The sequence below is a fragment of the Drosophila albomicans genome, chromosome 3, assembly GCF_009650485.2.
Source record: "Drosophila albomicans strain 15112-1751.03 chromosome 3, ASM965048v2, whole genome shotgun sequence".
Taxonomy (NCBI): Eukaryota; Metazoa; Arthropoda; class Insecta; order Diptera; family Drosophilidae; genus Drosophila; species Drosophila albomicans.
This window is the reverse complement of record NC_047629.2, coordinates 1,537,283-1,554,565: the sequence shown is the minus strand read 5'-3', so window position 1 is coordinate 1,554,565 and position 17,283 is coordinate 1,537,283. Positions and strand designations below refer to the sequence as shown.

General features: G+C 39.5%; 1 protein-coding gene across 1 annotated transcript in view; it reads left to right on the top strand.

Annotated features, from left to right (window-relative positions):
• LOC117567710 (uncharacterized) overlaps positions 1-16,852 on the top strand; it is a 49,015-nt gene extending 32,163 nt beyond the window's left edge. Inside the window, exons 3-14 of the mRNA XM_034247867.2 lie at positions 1,039-1,174; positions 5,500-5,708; positions 5,788-6,032; positions 8,348-8,420; positions 9,613-9,764; positions 9,822-10,029; positions 10,094-10,224; positions 10,522-10,675; positions 10,761-11,498; positions 12,680-12,979; positions 13,108-13,505; positions 14,714-16,852. Of these exons, the coding sequence (XP_034103758.1) occupies positions 1,039-1,174; positions 5,500-5,708; positions 5,788-6,032; positions 8,348-8,420; positions 9,613-9,764; positions 9,822-10,029; positions 10,094-10,224; positions 10,522-10,675; positions 10,761-11,498; positions 12,680-12,979; positions 13,108-13,505; positions 14,714-15,286 (3,317 nt within the window). The 3' untranslated portion in view covers positions 15,287-16,852. The remainder of the gene's footprint in view (positions 1-1,038; positions 1,175-5,499; positions 5,709-5,787; positions 6,033-8,347; positions 8,421-9,612; positions 9,765-9,821; positions 10,030-10,093; positions 10,225-10,521; positions 10,676-10,760; positions 11,499-12,679; positions 12,980-13,107; positions 13,506-14,713) is intronic.
• Positions 16,853-17,283: the final 431 nt, after the last annotated feature.

The following is a 17,283-nucleotide window of genomic DNA, read 5'->3' as shown; positions in this document are numbered from 1 at the left end:
TAAATTGCAGCTAGCGTTTGAATTTCATTTTCATTATCTACTTAATAGATAAATGCTTACCAATATTTGTAAAAGCTTAAAAGCAAAGCAAACATTAACTGTTTACATAGTCGAGGCACCACACAAATTTTTGATAAGCATTTTTGGCTCGGTCTCGGGGTCGGGGTGAGGTGCCAAGGGGCGCTGAATGTGGCATATAGGCACGTACGTCACGCCCATTGGTTGCCTGTATGTAGCTCTGTGTATGTGGCAATAGAAATATGGAAAATATAATTTGTATAATTACAAGGCTTTGATAATACCAAATACCAATCAACAGCAACAACCACATTGCATTCAATTGTCAAATGGTCAGAGCTATACCCAATCCAAGTCCCATTCTCGGTCTCCCCCCTCTGAGGGGGGTAACAACGACTAATTGTCCGCCCAGTCGAGCAGCTCAGAGACGTTCCACAGCGGGCGGCACGCACAGCGCGACGCCATAGAAGAAGCCATCGATGTCGACACCACGTCGCGAGTTTTGGGGGCGCGGACTGCGAGCCGCAAGCTTTGAGGCGCCACTCAATGCATTGACACTATCCCATGTACTAGATGCATAGATGATGGTGACGACTCTGTGGACTACTATATTCATACACATATCTGTATCCCAATCCGTCCAGCCGAGTTCGGTTACCCTTTCAGCGCCAGCTTATCATCAAAGGAAATCAAGCTGTCAGTCAATTTATAGTTATGGCATTGTGCGAGTCCACAAAAGCGAGTCACATACAGACATAGAACTACATACCATCATATATACACACTTACAACCGCCACACAACACGCTCACATTGGTAGGGGGAAGGGCAAGAAGCATCACGCACAATATTAAAGTTCACATATTTCAATTAAGTGTAGCTCCGGCCGAAACAATGGGCAGACCATTCAAATCAGCCCCACAAAAATGAAATGAATTATTCTCAATTCCAATTTTAATGTAATTGATACCGAGTATAGTATTAACTAAACCAACTACATTTATTGCTTTTCCACCTCCAGGTCCTTTATCGGAGGTACTGACGGCCGTTGGCTCGGAGGTCGCATTGCCCTGTGATCTAATGCCCGGCACAATGATTGCCGATAAGGTTCAACTGGTTATTTGGTATCGCCAGGGCAACGTGAAGCCTATATACACGTAAGTATTGAACACGAAAGCTTTTAATTATTATACATATAATGTTTGGAAAAGGGTTTGTGGAAAATACCAAAAATATAGAATCCATCGTATTTAATTAGATTATAATACGTAAGGTTTGTTCCGTATTCGCCATAAATATTTAAATGAAAGCGCAACCAATAATAATATTTAACTAGCCAGTTTGAATTTATATAAATATTTGAATGTATGACGGGTTTTAATTGATTTGGTTGATAAACTTGTATGTATATGTTGTTTTCAATGTATTAGTATATCGATATTCGATATACATGGTCTACAATGGTCTATCTTCGTATTTTTCGGTATACTTAAACGGAGTATATTTGAGCTAAATTCATTATAAGAAGCCACTAAAGTGAATTCAAGTTAATGCATCATATTTTTGTACTGATTTCAATGCGTGGTTTAATTAATTGCAGCACTTTAACGGTCAGGGCAAATAACTTCTTGTAATTTAAATTTGTAAAAAGGTTGCGGAAAACTCTACAATAAGCATAAAATTATAGCCGTAATTATTTTAATGAAAATTACAGAATATAAGGCCACTTTTTTAGTACTAATAATACTTAATTTATAAAGTCTTTCAATTCATATTCGGTTATACAATGTACGCTCCATTTGGTCCTTTTTGCAAATGTATTTTTATGGAGTCATAGATTGTGGCATAACTCTCGTTTTATAAGCGGCTTCATGAAAAGTAGATTAGGAAGAGGTCCTTCCATTTATGAATGTACCCAAACATATTAGATAAAAATCATTTTATTGGCAACACACGCGATCTAATCAAATAAGATGCTATTAAAGTGACACCCTACAAAATTAAATAAACAATTTGACAGATACACATTAGGTGCTTTTTTTTTGGTATTTTCCAAGGTAAAAGAAAAAAACGAGAAAATATTTGAGCACACATTGAGCTCCCCGTGGGGAGCCAAGTAATACTGCGGGTGTATGTCAATGTTTTCGGTTCGATTCCCAGAGCTCTCTGGGGCCAATTATGAAAAGCTAAAGATGGCGACACACGCCACTAGGTGTGCTCATTATAAATTCTATTAACGTAAGGCATTTATGTTGAATTTGACGATATAAACATTACTTACACACACATACGTGTACATAAAGAGCGCCAGCTAAGTACGTGCATCTTTTGGCCTGATATATGTTTGCAACGAAACGTGAGACTTGTGAGGAGGAAGCAGTGAGCAGTGTGCAGGGAGGAGTGGCTGACTGGGTAGTGAGGACCGGGCTTCTGCGAAGTCGAACCCAAACGATTTTTGAAAATAATATGTATATATATGCTAGCAGGTGGGAGACCTGTTGGGTGGCATTTCTTAACAGTACGAAAATGTACCGAAGCTGAAAGGCGCTCTCGTAAGGCTTTATCGTCAGCTCAGCGACGAAACTTGAGGCGGGTAAATGCTGATGGAGTGACGCGCACTAGACCATAAATTGATTTTACATACGCGGAGAGCAACCTTGACGAACAGAACAACACTCGCAACGCATCATTCCCTCAACAGACTCCAAGCGAAAGCGAAATCGATTATACCCAAGTCAAAGTGTCAAAGTTGAATGTGCATTCATGTGGTTCAATTGATTCTACTACAGCACGAACTCGCTGCGGTGACTGCAATTACAGTTGCGAGTGTTGCCTTTTATGGCCGCATAAAGTTTATGGCCCTGCCCACCGAATACTCATCACACCTAGCACCTCTCTCATGCCCGATGTGAACAACAGATCTGTCGAGCTACCAAATAAAGCGTTTTTTCTCTCCTCCACCGCCACCTCCGCCTCCAGCCCCTGCTGTTCGTGTCCGTGCTCTTGCCCGCATTTTTTTATTGTTTTCCATCAATTTTAATTTGCTTTTTCTACACTTCATAAATTTTCGTTGTTGCTGCTTGCTCTTATTGTTCTCGTTCTATTCTATTTGTTCTCCAACAACGCTTTTACAACACAAGTAAAATTTCCATATGCCAAAGAGGTCGGAAGATTAATTACATGAGAAGTTTGTTGCCCAATTGCCAAGGCAATGCCCAGGTACAACTGCACTTCCCCCATCTTCCACTTTCCAATCAATGACCTTTGACGGCCTAAGGCGGCCTGCAATTATGAAAGTTTCTATGGGGGGCAAATGGCAGCTGCAGCGTGGGGAAGGGGCCTAGCTTACATTTTTGGATGCGAAACCTAATTTAATTATCTTTAAATCCATTAACAAATAACCATCCATCATGTGGCACTTACTCGCACTTCTCCTATTATTTTTGACTCGCATTGCAGTCGGTCGGGAGATGAGAATTTCGAGTCTGTTTTCTTGACTCGTGGGTGCATTTAAATGTTCCGAGTGATAAATCACTAGCTTCACCGAGGGCTGAGACTCAAGTTGATATGCATAAGCTTTTGATATATTCAAGATGCGCGCTAATCTAGGGGAAAATTGTGATATCAGGCGATCATAAATTATACACTCTAAGCATGGGTTAAAGTGAGACTGGACCGACCAAGTAATGACCTAAAATAGTTGCATATATAGAACAGAGGTCATAGGACTATATTATATTTCAAAGAGGAGAAAAATTGTAAATTGATCCATCTGGTTTTTATAATAAACCCTTGGGTGTAAAATGTATTTGATTGCCTCTGGTTTCTGGGCTATTTAAAGCTGCTTAACTACGGCAAACAGCGCAGACCTGCGAAATGCAGCTGGCAAATAAAGCAAATTAAAAGCAGAAAATAAAAAGAATGTAAATGGAATCGGCTTAAAAAGTACACAAAGAAAAAAAAACAACAACCCGAGGCAAATTGATCAATTAATTAATTGAAGCAAACTATAAAATGAAAAACTTAGCCCGAGCCAACGAATTAACATAAACAGCGAAATTTATTTTGGTTGCCAACATTTCGCTGTAGAGCTGGAAGAGGGAAGAGAAGAGAAACAACAGCCACACTGGGCGTGACTTTAGGGGGGAAATAAACACAGAAAGGGCAACGCAAATTCGAGAGGAAAACAAAAAACAAATTAAAAATTTACAAGTGTCATCAAATTAAGTGCCACACACATAAAGAGCCAAACTAATGTGCAAGGGGAAATCCCCAGCAAAAAATATATATTGAATGAAAAAGACAACGAAATACATACAGAATAAAATCGAGGAAGAGATCTAACAATTTAAATGTAGAAATTTTAAATTTTACGAAAAAAAAATCGTTCTGAAATTTGACAAAATTGAAAGTTCTTAAATGCACTTTGGGCTATTTACGATTATATATATTCCTATACACACGATTTGATGGTGTTTGCTGCCGTTGGCTATATGTTTGGGGCGTTGACATTTAATGTGGTATTTTGTCAAAATGCGTACAGACGGCTATAAACAAAAAAACCTTTGGTAATAACAATAAAATAAAAAACTGTTTGGTCGTTTCCATTGTTTGAATTTGGTTCTGTTTTGCTGGGGAAAGTTAATTAGACATTCTATTTTTACGGGGCGATTGCGAGTGGATTTTGTTGCATTTTCAGCGGTTTTAATTCTTATTTCATTTCTGATTTGACACACTTAATTTTTCCCATCTTAATTGCTGCCAAATAAAATCGATTGTTGACAATAAAACGACGACTGTCTGGTATTTTCACTAATCTCTAGGGAGTGCCTATGCATGAAGGCATTCTGATTTGAATAGATAATTCTATATGCAACAACATCAAGTGCGCTGAGTCTGATGGAAGCTTCAAGCATTTTAAACCGTGTATATCACATAACTATTATAGATTAACATTTTGACAACCATTTTTTTTTTTTAGTAATTAACCAATATTAATCCATTTGTTATATTGGTTTCTGAATGTTATATATCACAACACTGCCTACTTATTTGAACCAGAAAATTATTTAAATTAATATCTAATAGTAACTGTTATTCCATCTTAGACCTGTTAAATGTAAATCTTATAAAAAGATTTACTCCAATTTTAATGAAAATTCTAATCTTGATTTATAGAATAGTTCCCGAAAATGTTAAATAATCCTATAAAGTTAAATTCACGTACAGAATCTGTAATTTCATGGGAATCAATATTTTGTAATATATTCATGAAGCTCTCCCCAATCAATATGCCAATATTTGACATCGAGATTGGTTATTTAATGCAATAAGATATTAAGACCATTTTGAATAAATTGATATTCTAATAAATTTAATAAAGTTGCTTCATTCAATTACAACGTTTGAAATATGCAAATAGCTGTTGGCAATAATTAAATTAAACGTTTTATTTATACATATTTTTGTATTTATTTAACAGCTTTGATGCCAGAGGTCGACCACTACACCAGGCAATACCGTGGGCTGATGAAAATGTCTTCAACAAGAAGGCCCACTTCTACTATGACACAAATCCGCCGGCTTTGCGCATCAAGAACATTCAGACCTCGGATGCTGGGCTCTACAAATGTCGCGTTGATTTCCATAAATCACCAACGCGCAATTGGCGCATTAATGTGACAGTTTTGGGTGAGTGGAGAATGCCTCTCAATAAGAAGTCCCTACTCTACTCAACATGTTTCTATATCCTTGTTTTTTCGTTTTTCAGTGCCTCCCACGCAGTTGACTATATTGGACAACAATGGGGCGGCAGTGAGAGATCAGACTGCTGGGCCATATCTGGAAGGGGATAGCATCAACCTGACATGTCTGTCGAGTGGCGGAGTTCCCCCGCCTCGGGTGTCCTGGTGGCGAGAGCACGCCCTAGTGGATGACTCCTATCAGGTGCTGCCCGATGGCTCAGTGCGCAATGCCCTGCAGCTGAAGAACATTCAGCGCAAGGATCTGCTAACGGTAAGTGGCCCCGACCATTGGCCAGCTGACGTCCAAAAATTCTTAAGCCTTATTTACGAGCAGTCAACAAAGACAGCCGCTTTGGATGCTTTGGACACTTGAATGCATAAGCCAAGCACAATACCCACCGCCGACCATTTATTTCGGTTAGCCACAATAGCATCGCCTCCCATTAATGATACAACGCTTGGTGTGGTCGGCTCCCATTCCAGCAGCCATCATCCTCCGCAGTCATGGTCGCACAATAGCTAATAGAAATCAAAGTGCCTGGGAAATGAATGCAGCCGCGGCTGCATTGGGGAATAATTCAATGGGGAGCTGCTAGTTGTTGTCGGTTGCCCAGTTGCCCAGTTGTTGTTTGCTCGCTCTTCGCTGTTGATTCTAAGCCGATTTCGCTTTGCTGTAATGAACAATATTGTTAGAACGCTAATCCAGCGATTCGGAGCGATATCCCCTCGAAGCGGGCAACTTGTACAAATTGTAGGCCATTGTGAATGCTGGTCTTTGTGCGCGCTTAGCATTGTGGACTAAAACTAAATTAATGCCAGTCTTAAAATCATTTGCAACTTGTGAGCGGTAATACCTCAAATTATTGTACGCCAACAATGTTGACTCTAGATGCATTTGACTAATATGCATACAAGAATTAGTCAGATTATTTAGCTCAGTTTGAAGATGAATTTGTTGCATTTGTTTTTCAGCAATAAGTAGTGTCAATTAAAAAAAAGAAAGAAAACTAAATTTTGTGTAAAACAAAACAGTGCAAATTGTAAGAATGATCTTACAATGTACTAAAAAATTACTAACATATACAACAGCAATATTTGGTTTGATAATATATTATTACATTCAAAATATACCGTAGAGAACAATATAAACCAGACTGCAGTATTTTTTTGTAATCTATTGCTTAAATAATTTCTAGTTCTCAATTAATGTCAGTTCTTAAACCACTCGCAAGAAAACTACTGTCGAGAGTGCTTTACTGTGAATTATCCGCTATCCACTTTGAATAATACCAGAACAGGGGCGATATTATTCTTACAATATACCAAAATAGTAAACCGAAAAAGTACAAAATATATTGAAGGTTATTTTAGGTATATCAATAATTGAAAATTACCATAAATTAAAAGAAATGGCAAGTTGTCAACCAGACTGTAGCATTGTTTTTCTATTCTTCAATTTCTTAAATAATTTCTACTTTTAAATTAATGCCAGCCTTAAAATCACTGAACGCTTTTGTGGCGTAATACCACAAATTATTGAACGTCAACAATGAATTTGTTACATCAGTTTTTCAACAATAATTAGTGAGATTTCATGAGTTCCTTTTATCAACCAATTTGGTTGTTAGTTTTAAACCAGTTCTAAACTAGAACTGTGTGCATAACTTGTTCTTCCAGCACTGTGTTACACAATTCATAACATTTTTTTAGTTATATGTCAATAAGTTAACTTTCGAATAGTTTCACAAAAGCAGCTCAATAGACGACAGCGTTAATTGATGTAACTTCAAAACGATGCCGTTTAGCTTGACGGGAACTACAAGAAATGTATTGTACATTAGCAATAAACACATGGGAGACAACGTCAACGGCACCAAAGACGATGACCTACTGCGACCCCACCTGACGCAGTCATTGTATAACCGATGGAAATTTATGACCCAATTTCCTAGCCAAAAACGACACTTTGACAGACTGCGCGAGGCAGCCAGGCGCGAGTGAACCGTTTTAATTTTCCCCAAGTTATGCAAATATTTTTATTAGACATCGTTACAATATTCGTGCCTCAATAAAATGTCCCAATTGGAAACGTATATGGTCAGAAAGTATCGAATTACAAACAACAACAACAAAAACAAAAACAAGAGCAGCAACACACACACAGAGCTACAACAAGTTTACTACAGAATTTATGATATTAATACAGCGCGAGCCTGCGTTTTCCTTTGGAACGAAGCATAATTGATTAGCATTTGAAGGGGGGACCATTGGAGCTGCAAGGCAGGTCATGATGGCATGGCTGTGGCTGGCCTTTGGTCGGCATTCGTCTGTCGGCGGTGCGTGTTCGACGAGCATTTTAGGCAATTAAAGTTAAATGTTCACCTCTTGGTCCGGTTGATTTATCATCTTCGAGACATCCCCTCATTATCGCCAATATTTTATCGCATATTGTTGTTATTAATAGAAGGCCAATTATCGTAATATGCATAAATCAAATAAGTGTTTACATCTCTTCTTCTTCTTCTTCTTCTTCTTCTTCTTCTTCTTCTTCTTCTTCTTCTTCTTCTTCTTCTTCTCCTTCCGTAGATGTACACCTGCCAGGCCACCAATGGACACGTGGTTCCGGCGCTAACTAAAAAAGTTATCCTGGACATGAACCGTAAGTGAAGGCAATTAAATTTATGATTTTTTTTTAACATCCAACTCGTGATGCTGTGTGCAAACTTGAACATTATAGTCGACAGTTTTGTGATTGTAATTATGTTTATGGCCCCACGTTGGGCGTATTTCCCCAAAAGTCAACAGTTCAAGGCCATCACTTGAATAGACAGTGAATGTGGGCGGTGTTAAAAGTGGGAAAGCTTGCGCCTTTTACATAGAAATTAATGTAATTAAAGTTTTTGTCGTTGTGGAACGGCGTAATGCCCGTAAAGTCCAATGTTTATGCATTTATGACACCGAAACAACTAACATAAAGCGAATATGCTAATCGCGTTGTGGCTCCCACGAGCAAAAGCGAGTCCAACGCCATAATAATATAAAATATAGAACGTATGCAAAAGGCACTTTCACTATTATACATTTAATGTACTGCTTATAGAGCTGCGTCGGAAATATGCAAAAGCGGATTACCAAAAATAGGAGGCAATAATTATCGTTTTATATGTACTGCAAGTAATTACGAATCCACAAAACATTATTTACTGTGCGACTGTGAGAACAATCAGATAACTTTTTGCAAAACCCGCTTAGTTGCGGCTTTCATTTCTGATAATTTCGCTTTACATTCATTTTTATAGTGTCTTATAAGTTAAAGATCATAACTATTTTCAATGAAATTAGAGTTCAATATTGCATTTCATGTTTTTAGTATCACAAAAAGATTAATGATATTATCAATGATAACCATTTCTCTTGCATTAAGTCTAAAATTTATATGTGAATAACACTTAACATACAGAATGGTATTATTACTTTGTGCCGGCAGAAAATGTATGTAACAGGTAGAAGGAGTCATCTCCGACCCTATAAAGTATGTATATTCTTAATCAGCGTCAACAGTCGAGACGATATAACCATGTTCGTCTGTCCGTCCGTCTGTCTGAACAACTAGGTTCCATAGGCTAGAAGATATAGAGATATAATTTTTTTCGACTGTAGCTTTCTTACTTGTTTTATATCAAATTCGGTCAATATAGATAACAAAAACCCTTTGTTGCTAAACTTAACGTCTTGTAGCGTAATGTCTTGAACAGTAGTTACAAAAATTGCTCAAAATATCTATATTCTAACATATATGTATAAGTATTTTTATGTAAATTCTTTCAACTGAATATCTTTTTCTCTAACAGTACCACCATTGAGTCTGCTGCTTCAAGGACTGAATCATGCTGTGGTCGCTGGAACCCGCACTCATGTCACATGCACAGCAATCGGAGCTCGGCCTCCGCCACACATTATCTGGTCAAAGGCAGGACAGATATTAAAGGGCGCCTCGCAATCGGTAAGTTAGCCACTAATGTCTCCATTTAGCCATAGCATAATCTCATTTTGTACGCAGAATGCCTCCGATGGCAACACAACCATATCGGAGCTAACGCTCATTCCCGTTCCGGAGGACAATGAGCGTCAGGTTGTGTGCTCCATTGCCCTCAATTCCGGCATTACTTCGCAGCAATTGCACGAGGGCGACACGACAGTGATGACAACGATGGGCAATGGCAACACAGGACTTTACCTGAAGGATTCCCGTGTGCTGAATGTGACGCGTACGTTTGGACTCTTACAACAGCTAGTTTAAAATGCTAAAGATAAAATGTTTATCTTCTACAGATGCACCCATTGTTAATCTTAATTTGGGAGCTCCTCTGGACTCCAATAATCTGCTCAAGGGATCCGATGTGTATCTCGATTGTGCTGTGCGCGCCAATCCGGCGATTACTCGTGTTGAATGGTATCACAATGTAAGTGATTGAACTTTTAAGAATGTTGGAATTTTAGTATTAATCTTTTCTGTGATTTTGCTTTTTTGTTCAAAGTGACAAAGTTTTTTATTTAGAAATAAAGTTTTTTAAAACCCATAGTTTAGTATAATAATATGTATGTTTTTTTACTTAAATAATGTAAGACATTTATACAATAATTTATTTTTTATTATTATTCCTTATTAAGTTTCCGAGTTTGCAATGATCAGAGTTAACGTCAATTAATTGAAAATAAGTAAATAAGTTGCAATGCCTTCCCCTTCCTTCAATTTGCAGGACAAGCAATTGCACTCGTCTCGCGGCATTATCATCTCCAACCAAACACTGGTACTTCAAGGCATCTCGAAGTCTTCGCATGGCCAGTACTTCTGCCGTGCCACCAACCTACAAGGCAGCGTGTCCAGCAATGAGGTCTTCCTCGATGTCAAATGTAAGTGACCTGCAACATGCGACCAGCACTTGACCAAGCACTTGACTTTATCCTGCACTCTTGTTCGTTCCTTCCTTCCTAATAGATCCGCCCGTGTGCAAGTCGGACTCGACGATTATACGCGCCGCCCTCAAGCAGACAATCAACATTACCTGCGAGGTGGACGCCAATCCACTCGATAATCTAAATTACAAGTGGCACTTCAACAACTCACTGGAGAGTCTCATCGAGTTGCCGGTGCTGGCTCATCTAGTGCCAGCAACGTTGCCCCTACAACAGCTGCCGGGGGCTTCCGGCCCCGGCGGATATTATCAGCGCAGCAAGCGGAAGCACACACATGGCAGTCAGCATTTGCTGCATGGTCGCCATGGCCGAGTCGTCAGCGTTGTGGATGTGGCAGAAACGGTGCACTTTGAGGATGACTATGACCAGGAGCACGACTCAAACGATGAATTTGACAGCTATCAGGATTATATGGAGCCACAAATGGTGTACTCCAACATGGTACACAAGAATCACGTAGAGAACAAGCAGCCCCAGCGCAAACAGCAATCGCAGCATCCGCAGCACGGCGAATCGAGTGTCCATCACAACGCAGCCTCCAGCAGCGGACAGTTGGCTGATCGCAAGCGACTGGCAGCGTTGCACAAGCAACAGCATCATCGTCAGCTCATGCCCACGCCCTCTACAACATCGACGCCCCCGTTGAACAATGTCTACAGCTACCACGTGGAGAGTTACGAGAGTTTCGGCGCCATCTCCTGCGTGGCCAACAGTCCTATGGGCCACAGTCAGCCCTGTTGGTACCACATTCAGCCTGCAGGTGAGTGCAATATTAGAGCTAGTCAGTGGCGAGTCCGCTCAGCCTAAAGCAGCAAGTACGACAACATTTATTTTAATTAATTTCTTCGCTGCAACGTGGCATGTAGTATTTCAACACTGTGTGACGTGCAACATGTTTACTCAATTTGCTTGCGATGTGTCGCCCCTGCTGGCCAGTAGATAATTGTTGCACGTATCGCGGCCAAAGTGGCAGCCAAAGCGTGGTGCGTGCAACTTTGGTGTGTGGCGTGTTATTTACATTCGGGCATGCCAATGTTGCATGGCGATGTGGCAATTTTACGCACAGCAATTGTTTGCCGTTTGCTGCCATTTGCCGCTGCGATGCGCCATTCTACTCTACCTCCGGTTGTCCGGTTTGTTGAACTGTCCTTGGTCCAAGTGTCCTTTCAGTGTCCCTGACAGCAGCAGCAGCAATAAAAGCCACATTTACCAACGGTCATGTTGCCATTGTTATTAACGACATTGTCGTTGTTTTTGTGGATGTGGATGTTGATGCAACTTCAATCTGTGTCGCCAATAATCTGATAATCAAATGCAATAAATTGCAAGGCGCATCATTTCATTTATTTACCTATCGCCAATGGGTGTTGCCATTAAACATACAGCGGCCATGGCCTAAAAAGCCACAAGGATAGTTAAAACGAATTAAGGCAGCAAAAATATTTAATGAAGCATCAGCCAATACGAAGTTATAGTGCACCCTCATCTGTGTTTAAATATTCACTGTAATTTTGATGGAAATTCGCAAACAACATTACAAATTTGCGGAATTTTATCTAAAGCTTTAGAAATTGTAATAAATAAGGTATTCAAAGAGCTGAAAACGGTAATGGCGAAATCTAAAAATATTTGAGATCACGAATATATCAAAGTTTGAAATGTAAATTTTAATTATTGCATTGTCAGCAAACATATATTGCTGTGTATATTTGCGATTTGCAATTAAGTACCGCAATTTGAAATTCTAATTAAATGCGTGGTTAATGGCTCAAATTGAGATTTTAGATGTGGTAAACAGTGTCTGCTTTAATATATTAAGCTAATTACATACTTGTTGCTAGGGTTTTATCAACAAGGGAAACTTGCTATCAACATATTATTTTTACCCATTTGTAATTTAGTATCACTTAAAAGCCTCTTTATTATACAACAAATTTGCAGACCTACCAGAACCTGTGAAAAACTGCTCGGCCTACAATGCAACAGCCAACTCACTGCAGATTCAATGCATTCCCGGCTATGATGGGGGTATTCCGCAACATTTCCATGCTCAGGTTTATGATGAACTCGCTCGCCAGATACTCTACAATGCGTCGTATAAGTATGCGGAGTTTACGGTGAAGCGTCTGCCCAGTGACTCGGTGTTCAACATACGCGTGACAGCGGTAAATGCTCAGGGATCCAGCAAGATGGCCTATCGAGTGCGTGGTCGAACTCTCTCCGCTCCGCTGCTTCGCACAGGTAAAGAAACCGATACAGTTATGCTGCCGTTGAATTTCCCACCAGCAAAACCGCAATCGCAATGCATTCGATAACCTTTTATTAACCATGATTCTTGTGTTCTGTTCCGTTCTGTTTCTGTGTTGTAGCTTCGTCGACGGCAGTGCTGGTCCAATTGACACCGTTGCTGGGCGCACTGGTTGGCGTGATTGCGACACTCTTTTTGGTAGCCATCTGTGTGGTGATCTTCATTAAATTCCGCAGCAAGCGAAGCCGTCACCATGTGAATGGCGATGCCACCACAACGGAGGCAGACAAGGGCAGCGCTGAGCCGCTTTCACGCAACATGGGCAGCCATTCCAGTTTAGAGGACAAAAACCCGGATGTGGTGCCGCAGGAGGCCAACAGCGAGGATGAATTTCATCTGGAGGAGAAGGCTTTCGACCGCCTGAATATGGAATCACAACGCATCCTCTACACCCCGCCCACACGCATCAACACCACCTCCCCGCCACCGCCATCGCTATCGCCAACATTCGGCAAACAGGTAAGCCGCGAAAGATAAATTATGAATTTCATTTGCTACACGAGTTGCGGCAGGCTGTGTTAGTAGTTGTTGCCGCAAATTAGAGGCACGGCACACACAAACATCCCTAAATCAATGCGTCCATACGCAATGTTCCGTTCATCCCAGCAGCAGTCGCAGACATATTTAAACTGTTGCATACTTTCGAGCAGCGCATTTAATAGGAGAAAACATGTTGCCTGTCTTTAGGCAGCTGTTGAATAAATTGAAAAGATTTATTTATAAAAAAGTTCTAATTGGATGGCAAAATCTAATATTAGACATTGACAGGCCCCTACAGCTTGTATGAATAAATCCCCCCAAAATCCTCAAGGCACTGTCTTAATCGATTTTGTTGAGATTTATACGCATATTTCACACTCGACGTAAATGTGCTTGACGGCATTGCTAATGGCAATTTAATTGGAATATGATAAAAGCCAAAAACTTTGAATTCACTTTGGGGTATAGATGAAGATGATGCGTTTATGCAGATGTCACATGCTAGCTAGAAGGCAACTGGAGTCATTAAATTTTTGACCTCTACTAGACTGTACAATGTGTGATGATTATTTTCGATTCAGTCTCAATTAAATGGAATATAAAACTGAGAAACAAGAACATGCTCCTTTTCATCCTTGCTGGATATTTTTAGACTTCACTGACAACTCCTCAATTTGATTTAGGAATACGATACGCCAATAAAATATGTGCCAATCTAAATTTAGCATATTAATTTTGAACACATCCCATTGTCGTCCGTTGATATATACCTTATAGTATAGTATGTGACAGCATTCTCTTGTTTTTTCCATTACATCATTGTTGATGTTGTTATTCGGCTTTGGACCAACATTAAACTTTGATGAGCTGAAAATGTTTTTGACTTTGGTTGGCCAAGTAAAGTTAAATTCACTTTTGTTTGGTTTTTAGTTTACGTTGTGGTAGTTCCAACCCAAACCCATTTTCCTCCTATCCTCTCATGGTGGGCTACTAACAAGCTCATTAGGAGTTAAACTTGTTTTTGTTGGTTCGCAACTTTTAACCGCATATGCACAAAATTTGTTATCAGCTTTTAAATATGCAGTAAAAATACAAAAGTTGCACTTTGAATATTAATTATTTATGAGCTGTTTTTAACTAACCTCACATCCTCCTCTCTCTCTCTTTCCCTCGTTTTCTCTTTGCAGTATGGAGAGCTGTCGCTGACGACAAACCCGGCGTTTAGTTTGTACAACACCCCACAGAGGGCGCCAGCTGCTCAGCGACCGGTTTACACCGCGCCACCGCCGCTGCTGTCCACACGGACGCCCCCAAATATCTACACTAGGATACCGGGACGAGGTAGCAGTGGCCCCAATGGCGGAGCCACAACTTACCTGCCCGCCTACGAGACACGCACTTCGCCCACCTCCCCCTATGGCTCGACAACCACCTGTACTATGCCGCTACTGAACGGGCAATCGAATGGCTCCTTGCAGACGAACAGCAGCATTGGCGGCGGCGGCGGTATAACCTGTAACACTTTGCCGCATCCGGGTAGCCTGCACTTGGGTGGCATTTCGGCCGCGATGACCAGCTCGGCGACTAGCGGCAATATAACCATTGGAGCTGCCCAATCATTGCTCACCTCACCGCGGGCTCAGACAGCGTACAGCACACTGGGCAGTGTGGGTGGAACGCAATCGCCGCTGCTCAGCGTGGGCAGCTCGTTGATGGGTGTCGTCGGCGGTGCAGGTAACTATGAGACGGTGAGCTCCTGAGAGTTAGCCAAAGATGACATCAAATGTCAGATCGTATGTATGGGGGGCAGTAGCACGTGCACGACATCCGGCGCTGAGCGCACCACCATCGTCTAGAGAATCCCCCAAGGCAACTCCCAAACCCCAAACTGAAATCGAATTCGAAACCCAAACCGAACTGTAATCCCATATTGTATTATAGTAGTTAAGCTGCCGGCGTGGTATTTATATATAGTGTATAACCATGCTTTCGTCTAGCTTTCCGGAATAACACTTCCAACCAACAATATTAGCATGAAGCGAAACGAACAAAACAAATTATAAGACTTCCACAAAATGCAAGTACATATGTAGATGTTGAATCGACTTAAAGTAAATGTAACTCGACTAACTGTAACTGTCAACCACAAACGATACATAAAAAAGCATTTATCAATAATTTACTTGTACCAATAAATCGGAGAGAAGTCTAGTGTGTGTGCATGGTCTGAGTCTGATCATGATAATGCAGATTGGGACCGTGACAATGCTAGTAGTTATAGCTTACATGTCTGTACCAAGAATCAGTAATATACTGAACCACTTACACATATTATATATATATATACTTAGTTAATTGTACTTGAGATACTATGTGCGCAAATTACTTCAGAGAAATTAAATGAGCTATGCTTCTGAAAATTCATCACGAAACTAGTTTAAACGAATACTTAAAACAAATCATCAAATACACACTTTGAGAATTTAGATGTAGCCAGAGTTGTACATATGATAGTATATAGAATAAGGCAATAAGATAATGATTAGTTGTAGTCATTTGACTTATGTAGTCTAAACTAAAATTAGTTAGTCACATTGAATCTACGAAAAGACTATCCCCCTTTTGAAATGAATGAACAAATCCTGAGTATAAATAAATATGATTATAACTAAATATATATATACTTACATATAGCACAACATTAAAGGAAACTGATTAGGCGCAAATTATAATTACGCGTATATGTATGTATCAAAGATAATACGATATTTTGTTAAATGTGAAAGAACTTTATGAGCATCTGTTGTCGAAACTATCCAAATATATATAGAGTATACATATATATGTAATTTAAATCCGAATGCCCGCGTCAATGTTCAATGTGTATGTAAAAATTTTGCCACCTGCCCAATTTTCAAATTCAAAAAACGAAAAATGAAAACAAAAACAAACAAAAACTATCATTAAAGACTCTCGCTCGAACTCCAAGTTTTTGCCAGTCTTTGATACTCTACGGAACCATCTAAATAAATAAATTGCAAGTGCTTTTTCAATGGACAAAATCAAATTTTATTGTGACTAAAATTGTAAATTAAATATGATAAAAGTAAACTAAATTGGTATAAATATATTATAAAGATTCTCTTTGGGTTTTCATATGTTTCATTAAATGTATTTCATTGGAACTAAATCTAAATTTCCTGTCCTTTAAGTATGTATTTCTGTCAATTACTTATTTTGTAAGCATACTACATAATATTTATTTAGTTTATAATTTGCGATAAATTAAGAATGTTTTTACGGTCTACTACAATTAAATCTTAATATTAAAATCACGAATGAAAGAAAAACTGAATTATGTGAAAGAATAAATAAAGAACTAATTCTAAATATAAATCTAAAGTATTCTTTGTTTTTCAAAAGGAGGCAAGATCAAAATGATTTTAAGTATCTGTATCTGTTCTAGGGAATAGTTCTTCGTATGAAAATATAATTGGGATGGGACTAGACATAGAACTTTCAACGAAATTATAAATCGAAAACATTTTCTGGCGGATGGTTTCCAAAAACTGTCCGAAATCCTTGCTTTGATGAATGCCGGGGCGCTGTCAGATATTTTTCATAATTTTAGGAATACACACGCCCCCAAGACGCTGCTAATGACAACAGGCAAAAACAAAAAAAAAAGCAACCGAGAACCCGCACAACAGGGCACAAATTACATGAGTTCGTGTGCGCATATTTGTCCTTTTGGCAG